Source organism: Cryptotermes secundus, unplaced genomic scaffold (genome assembly GCF_002891405.2).
Source record: "Cryptotermes secundus unplaced genomic scaffold, Csec_1.0 scaffold109, whole genome shotgun sequence".
Lineage (NCBI taxonomy): Eukaryota > Metazoa > Arthropoda > Insecta > Blattodea > Kalotermitidae > Cryptotermes > Cryptotermes secundus.
The window spans coordinates 779,344-787,668 of NW_019737086.1; the positions used below are offsets into that span (position 1 = coordinate 779,344).

The following is an 8,325-nucleotide window of genomic DNA, read 5'->3' on the forward strand; positions in this document are numbered from 1 at the left end:
CCCCCACTAGGCTTGATGCTGTAATTTGTTTCATAATTGTACCATGTCTATATTGTGACATGTTCCTTTGTAGGATATGTGTATATCTGAAGCATCATGATTTTATTTCTCATTTGGTTCAAAGCAATAATGTTATAATGTTAATTCTTGCTTTTTATGAGAAAAATGTGATTATAGGACATTGAAGTGACAGGAGATAAGGACGACTCTCGCTGTCTCCATATCACAATTCATCGTCCATTGCCATCTGGCTCATCTACCAATCGTGTGCCATTACTTTCAGCGCGCTTCATCTTTGATGATCATATTCGTTGTATGGCAGCAAAGCAGAGGTGAGAAAATTTAATTTTAAAACTGTGATTACAATGAGAGTTGTTCTGGAACATATTCATACAGTTGTCAAAATATACTGCATATTTATGGTGTAATTTGTTAGTGCTGCATATGGATGTAGATCACCCTGTGCCTTCGGTGTGTACCGCATGTTCTCAGAAACTTAAAATTTCATTTAATTAAGGATAAAGAAAAGAATGAATTTAATATTAATTCAGGATATATTGGATGGAAAGAGGTTTGATGTTTTGTTTCTTGTTTTACTGTATTTAACGACAATTTGTTGTCAATTATAGTGTGTCAGATGGCATCATGACTGTGAATGACAAATTGGAAAGGACATAGAAAGAAGTAGTTGTACCAATTTTAGAATACTGCCCATTTCCTAGAGAACAGTAACAAAAAAACCCTCACAATGGCTATTTGTTTGGCCAGAATTCCAACTTAGGAACTTCTTAACGTGAAGAGAGTGTTAACCACTATGCTGCAGCATTCTGTGCGTGGAATCAAGTTCTCAAAATATTTCAGTATATTTTACATTTTTCCACATATACCATATTTATTTCTCTGGTACCCACACCAAGGAATATACATTAATAATCACCAGCAACAACGCACGGAGCCAAAAAAGCACACATCACAAGACACACTATACACAAAATACAGGAAGAACGACTCCCATAGCGGAAGATTGATATAATACGCGAGTTTGAAATACAATGTATAAGATGATAAATCTTAACAAATTTTATTATTGTACATGAAGAATATACATTTTAAATCATTATATAAACGACACAAGATGGTGAGCAGTGCAATAGTTTAACGCAAATAACACACCTGAGGATGGCACAGTGATGCCGAAACATGTAGTGAAGTGACATGTGAGATTGTGTGCACTAGAAGACAGTCAATACATACATATCATGGATGGGAATCGGTGCAACAGGATGCTAAAATACAACATTGTTAACGATAGGAGAACATTAAGATTTCCGTTAAACTATCTTTATTTTATTTTTTCCATTTATAATTTGTTTTTATTTAATGTGTTGCTCTTCTGGGTGACCTCATTAGCATTGTATTAAGACGCCATATTGGTTGTGACAAAAGGTCACAAAGTGCATATTAATTTCTGCTTCTGCTTTAGTCGAATGCACAGCATTCCACTGAAACAGCTATAATTTAGGTTTATCCTGGAAGTAACAGTATTGTCATGCATTTAGTGAATAGACATGGGGTTTGGATTGGTAATTGGATTTATTGGACTCCTAAAACTCGTCTACAAAGAATTAAGAGTGCTACTGTTAATTCACACTCTGCAATTCACTATGGCACACACTAAGTCTTCCCAGTATGTCTTCATTAGACATTGGCTGGCAACAGATCCCAACTATGTCCCTCTTCTGCTCATATTGTTACCAGCTGGTGACTTGTTCTCACATTCCCAGCTTCGGAGCCATAACTGGCTGTGACTATCTAAGAGTCAGAGTTACTTCATGACTGGCGATTTACCACCAATCACCTCTATCTTGATGTCGAGCCTCATGAGGCTCACAACCAGAGTCTTTTGCAATTGAACCTTTACAGTTAAAGCTCTTGTGAAACATCCTCTCTCAGTTTGTTCCTCTTATATAGCCTTTACACTGACCACATGGAAAACATTGCTACCTGGTTATTCGTTTCTGTGAAAACTTTTTCCCAGCCGTTGTTTAGCAATGGTTGTTTCTTCTTGCTCCCCACTTCTGGGTTTCAGCCTGTGTGCTACAGTATTTAAATTCTGGTTTGGAATGCACAGATGATATAATAAAATGTATCCTACTGAGTTACATAGAAACTTAATTTTGACACTTTCGTTTTCTCTTGGATCTGGTCTCTTTGCTTTAACCTTTAAGAGCCGAGCGACACCATATGGCGTCATGAAAATAAAGTCAAGGGGACGAATGACGCCATATGTCGTTGCGTAGTCCACGCGTGCGGCTGGCTTTTTAAAATCTTATTTTAAGTTATAAATTCTTTTTCTACTTACATGATTTTTGGTCACCATCTTTATAAGTTGTCTCTCTTCCCACCTGCGTCGTCTGACGGAAGTTGGCTTAGTGTGGAAATCTTGGAAACATCCGGAAATCCAGAGTCCGACGTCGCACTTCACGCACTTTGTCTAGACGGTTCTTCGTTTCCCACGTGAAAAGCACACACGACACCTCAATTGCGAAGTAAAGGAAGTCGGCCAGTGATGTGGTTTGGCCTCCTCTAATCGAGATNCCTCTTATATAGCCTTTACACTGACCACATGGAAAACATTGCTACCTGGTTATTCGTTTCTGTGAAAACTTTTTCCCAGCCGTTGTTTAGCAATGGTTGTTTCTTCTTGCTCCCCACTTCTGGGTTTCAGCCTGTGTGCTACAGTATTTAAATTCTGGTTTGGAATGCACAGATGATATAATAAAATGTATCCTACTGAGTTACATGGAAATTTAATTTTGACACTTTCATTTTCTCTTGGATCTGGTTAATGGTAACTGTGTTTCATTTAATTCTGTGTTGCTGGATGTTCATCTGATTGAGCCACAATCAGTGCAGTTTACAGCTTCTTTGCCTATAATAGGTAAATTTATTGTTTCTTTTTACAGATTGACAAAGGGTCGTATCAAGGCTCGGCAGAAGAAGATGCATATGATTGCACGATTGCTAGACCTGCCAAGTAATGTCCAGCCCTGTCCCTCACCACCGGCATACACTGTGCTGGCGCACCGACATTCTGATGGAACAAACTCACGTGAGTGTTCTTATTTGAACATGGTGTTGGACAGTAGCAATGAAGGTTATTTGAGAGCTCAAGTTCTGTTCTGTCTAAAATTTTATATCTCTTGACATTAAGCAAAGTAAGTGATGCAGAATTCAGTGTAAGACTCTCTTGTTTTCATTATATGCATGTGTCCAGAGAAAATTTCCTGCTTATTGTATAGCTTCCCCCCCCCCCNTGTGGACAGTGTAGTGTCATTTTGGATGATATTCTGTAAATGAGTCACACATAACACATAATGAAAATGGTTTAGAACCATTCCTGATGAAATTACTGTTCACATTAAGTAGGTACTGTTTTTAAGAGACATGGATTATATTTTCAAAATTGCTAACTGACATGTAAACACATAATATGGGGGGGGGGAAGCTGAAATTTTAAGTGTTTGACACTTGCATATGTGTGCATGTGTGTGTGCGTGTGTGTGCATGCACAGTATGTTTCTAATGGTGTTTATTTCTGTTTATTTTGCTTGTTTGGTTATTGGATATGTGTGTAATCAATTTAGCAGGTAGTTAATACATAATTATGTTTATATGGATGACAAGAGATTGGTCTGTATGGGTTTCCTATGTATATATATAGTAATAAATACTCAAGTTGTGCTTCAGTGGGATCCCAGGATGCATAAACACATCACTGCTTATGTTACTATAGGTTTGGTCATGCCATTGGTTCCCTGAAGTTGTATGAGTCTATATGGCTCTCTGATATAGACTAGAGACACAGACTTGTAGCTTATTACAGAACGTGTCTGTGTACAAGATGCTGTTGAAGAAACTTGATACAAACTTCTCTGTTGAGGCTCGCAGGCAGTCGCCTGGCTCGAGAACCTGGTCACCATCGTCCATTGTTTACTGCAAATAATAAGGTTCCTGGTTTTGCCACTGTGGCCATGAGGAGAGAGAGCCTGCCTCCTGGGAGAATGGCATCCCCTGCCAAAATACGTTCAGACTCACAAGGTGAGCAGATCCTATCTTGATAAGTTGAGAATACTTGTGTGTACACATGTATGGTTTCAAGCAGTATGTCATGTTGATATAAGGTTAACTTAAAGTTATTCTATCTGTTACACTATATGATTGGTAGAAATTAATATGATGGTTCCAGAACGTCATGCTCGTAATGGACATGTGGTTCGATCTCGAGAAGGGTCCCCAAGACTGCCTCGTCCACGAAGTGAGGAAATACCATTGGAAGACATGGGGTCAAAGGCAAGTGCCCTTAATACATTCACCAATCAGATATACGTATATATCATTATTATACACTTAAGCCCCCTTTTAATATTTCTTGAGGGAGCGCTGAATTTGAACATTAAACTGAGTAAAACATTAAATTTGGGGAATTCAGTTATAAGATTATTGACTAAAATGGAATGTAAAATGAGGGGAAAACTTAAATGAAAGAACATTAAATGGGGGTTCTGCTTTAAGTAGTAAATGGTAATTAAATGCATGGCACACTGCTGAAATTTGTTCATGTAACTTGTGCTGTATTGTCTGAAGACATGTTCTCTGATATTTCACATTATAATACACGTAGGTGGATAAATGAAAGCAGCACATGTTACTCCATTTGTGTTTCAAAAGTATGAATCTGTTTTGACCATTTACAAGTTATCAGTTGTTCTAACGAATTTAGGACACGTAAAGCACATTATCATTGTAGTACTAAGTGGTATTGTGGCAGAGGAATATAAAAATACACATGCAAATGGCATTTACTTATACCAACAACTCCAGACTCCTTTCAACCTTTATGTCGCTCAGCGCAAGTACAGTTAAGTCTTAACATCTGCAAAATATTCAACAAAATCTTATCATACATCTGCATACACCTCTTCCATTCAAACAGTTGATAGCAAAACTTCCCTGGCTTTGAATGCCAGACCACGACACGTTCACCACCATTATGTTCCTTTAGCACAATACCAGCATTATCCCATACCTGGGGCTTAGTCTCTTTATGCCTCACTTATCCTTCCAGTGGTCTCCATTTATTTCATGTGTTTGTGTTTATATGTATATTTTCTTGACATTCTTTCTGCTGCATAAGAGTTCCGTTAATTAATTCAATGGTTCCTCATTTTAAAGTCTATTTTCCAGCTTAAATTCATCATTTACAGCTTACCATGATTACTTTAACAAAATAATGTCAGGTATTTTTCAGTAACAGTCCAGATACAGTCAGATACAATTTTAGGATGGATTTCTAGTTCTCTGTGATAAATTTTTCATATCCATGTTCTAAAATATAAAGATATGAGATACTTAGTATGTGTAGATGAATGCAGGTTATAATTTAATGATGTAAAGATACTTTTATGAACATACAGCACAAACCTCGAAGTGGTGTTAGTGGTACACCCAGTCCTCCTACAGAAGTGAATAATGGGGCATCACAGTTTCCACTGAAGCGACCTTCTTTTCCGAGCTTGTATCCACCAGCTCCAGTTGGAACCCCAGAGCCTCCATCACCTGTTGCAGTATCAACACTAGAGTCCCAAGTGGCAGAAGTGGAGACTGAGAGACCCCCTGCGCCACCTTCGGAAGAGACGTCCTTTACTCAGATGCCCTTTGAGAATGGAGTATTAGATAAGGAAGACAGAAAGACCCGCAGGAGAGGAATGGTAGAAACAGTGTGACAAACCCATGTTTAGTTGAAAAAGAAACTTGTTCAAAACTATTTGACATTAGGGAGGTATATAAGCCACATTTATTTTTCCATATTGGTGATCTGCTCTTAGTGTTAGGTTTGGGTGACTATACAAACAGTGACTTCATATCAAAGGAATCTGGTATGATCATTTTTCACACATTTACATATTTTTCTCCCCATCCCTCCATTTATTTTACTCATAAAGTGTTAGGGAGGAATATCTTTCTATAATATTAACATTATTTGAAAGTGAAATCAGTAAGATAAAAGAAATTAACAGTAATATGAAGAGTATGGTCTTCTTGGTTGTAATACCACATATTTCAGAGAGAACCCCAAGTTTCAGAGGAAAATTGCCTGTTTTCAGGATTGAAGATAGAGCCAAGCCAGAAACCCACAGAAGCAGGCGGCAAGCTTCTTGTCTGGTTTTGCTAGTTTGGAGGCAATGTGTTGCTCTGAAATGTCTGGCTGTCTCAAGGCTACACAGCATTACAACCCAGTACACTGTACTCATCACAATCACTGCAACAAGAACTTCAAAACCAAAAAACTAAGATTAGTCTAACATGCCCGTGGCTTAAATTAAGACATTTTTGTATGATTCTGGGGTGGGCAGTTCCTATACATACAAAGTAAGCACAATTAGTGTATTGTCATTAAGATACACATTTACTTTCACACAAAAAATCAATGGTTATTCCACCCTGCACGCTCAAGTTCGTACTCCTCACTGAATATGCAAAATTGTATCTCTTTGGGAAGTGTAACAAAATATTGGTATCAGCCAGCTTCCTTCAAGAAGTTTTGAAAATTGTTTAATTTATTTATAACTGTACATATTAATAAGTATTTTAGGTTTTACTTTATTAGTATGTAAGATTCATTGTCCATTTGACTTAGGAGTAAGTACATTCAGCATGACAGGATTAGATATTATAATAAATGATATAAACTCCGTCTCAAGTGCAAACAATATATTTTGTGTCTTTGATCTTGCTCCCTACACTACATGTTTCGGCCTCAGACGGCCATCATCAGGTGTATAACACTCACGTTGCTGTCATACTGCACCCAGTTCAAAATTTAACATCTAAAACACTCTCCCTGTCATTATCAACTTCTACTTCGTTGATAGCTGTCCACCCGTAGATTACTTCACACACGTTAATTTTGAGTTTATTGTAATAGCACCATAATAAAATCTTTAGTTCTAATTTTAAACCTTTAAATTCTTGTCCAAATTTTAAAATTTTTTAAAATTGTTAGGGTTATTCGCCCTGTGTTTGAAGTGCTTTATGTTTTATTAACACACTGGCATAAAGATACAGCCAATCAATGTTTAGATTGAATCGTCCATCCAGTAGACAACTGTTTTCCTTGTATGGAAATTTTGACTCTTTCTTGTAGGACAAACAAACTGTAGTAAATGGTGCAGTGAACTTAATTCCATTGGGACAGAGGAACATGTTTGGTGATTGTTCCTTGCATATTGTGGCAAAGATATTGTGCTGTGTTTAAAGTTTTTCTTTATGAAGTACTCTAAGTCAGTGGATTAAAGAGATAATTGGCACATTCAATTTAGTAACTTGGTAAATATTTGCTTATTTACTTTTCTATCATGCCTGTTTTGTATTGAAGTTACTGATACACTAGTAGCAGTGGTTCTCAACCTGTGTGAGATTGCAGCTTGGTAAATCCTTTTTGTATAAGATGAGAGCCTGGTATAATTGATGCCAGGATGCAGCGGTTGAGAAACACTGCACTAATAGTTTGTGGGATTACCGGTGATCACATACCAAAATTGTGGTTGTTTTCTTATTGAAGCAGTCAAACTTGTCTTTGCGTGGCAGTTTATTTTTTTTTTTTTAAATGCAGTGAAATTATCTGGGGGTGAGGGACTGCAGAGACATACACTAAATTGAGGAAATTCTTAAGTGAAGTAAATTTAATATTGATATTACTGAATTAAGATCTTTTGAGATTAAACCATAAATTAAGGGAAATTACATTGTAAATAATTAAGATATTAAGCCATAAATTTAGGGGAATTACATTGTAAATAATTATCCCAGCACAGAAACGAGTTTTCTATTTGTTGGTGTATTATTTAGTTTTCTGTAAACCTTCCTGAGATTGCTGCACCTTTCTATATGGTTACTGAAATGCTGAGTTTATTCCTCGGCCACAGAAAGACAGCCTTCATATGAGAATAGACAAATTAGTCTCATAGATACTTGTATTCTGTTCTCAGTACCTTCAAACTGCCCTAAATATGCACACAAACCATCCTGAGACATTCCTTAATGTAGTTCTGTGTCTCTGCGCATGTGAGAGAGAGAATAAATTGTATCAGCCCTCCTTCCCCATTGGAGAAAAGGTAAGGGCGTTACTATTCAAGTAGCATTCTACTGTATGGCAATCATAGTTACTGTAAATGAGATCGGACTGGCTTCAGATGAGAAAGTAAAGTGTTATACTTTAGTTTTGACAAAAATGGTATGTAGCAAAGTTGTAAAAACAAAAAT

The 8,325-nt window shown here is 37.0% G+C and overlaps 1 protein-coding gene across 1 annotated transcript in view; it reads left to right on the top strand.

Annotated features, from left to right (window-relative positions):
- Positions 1-6,763, top strand: part of LOC111870029 (protein CLEC16A homolog) — a 29,816-nt gene extending 23,053 nt beyond the window's left edge. Inside the window, exons 16-20 of the mRNA XM_023861970.2 lie at positions 178-332; positions 2,967-3,112; positions 3,952-4,101; positions 4,250-4,353; positions 5,478-6,763. Of these exons, the coding sequence (XP_023717738.1) occupies positions 178-332; positions 2,967-3,112; positions 3,952-4,101; positions 4,250-4,353; positions 5,478-5,786 (864 nt within the window). The 3' untranslated portion in view covers positions 5,787-6,763. The remainder of the gene's footprint in view (positions 1-177; positions 333-2,966; positions 3,113-3,951; positions 4,102-4,249; positions 4,354-5,477) is intronic.
- Positions 6,764-8,325: the final 1,562 nt, after the last annotated feature.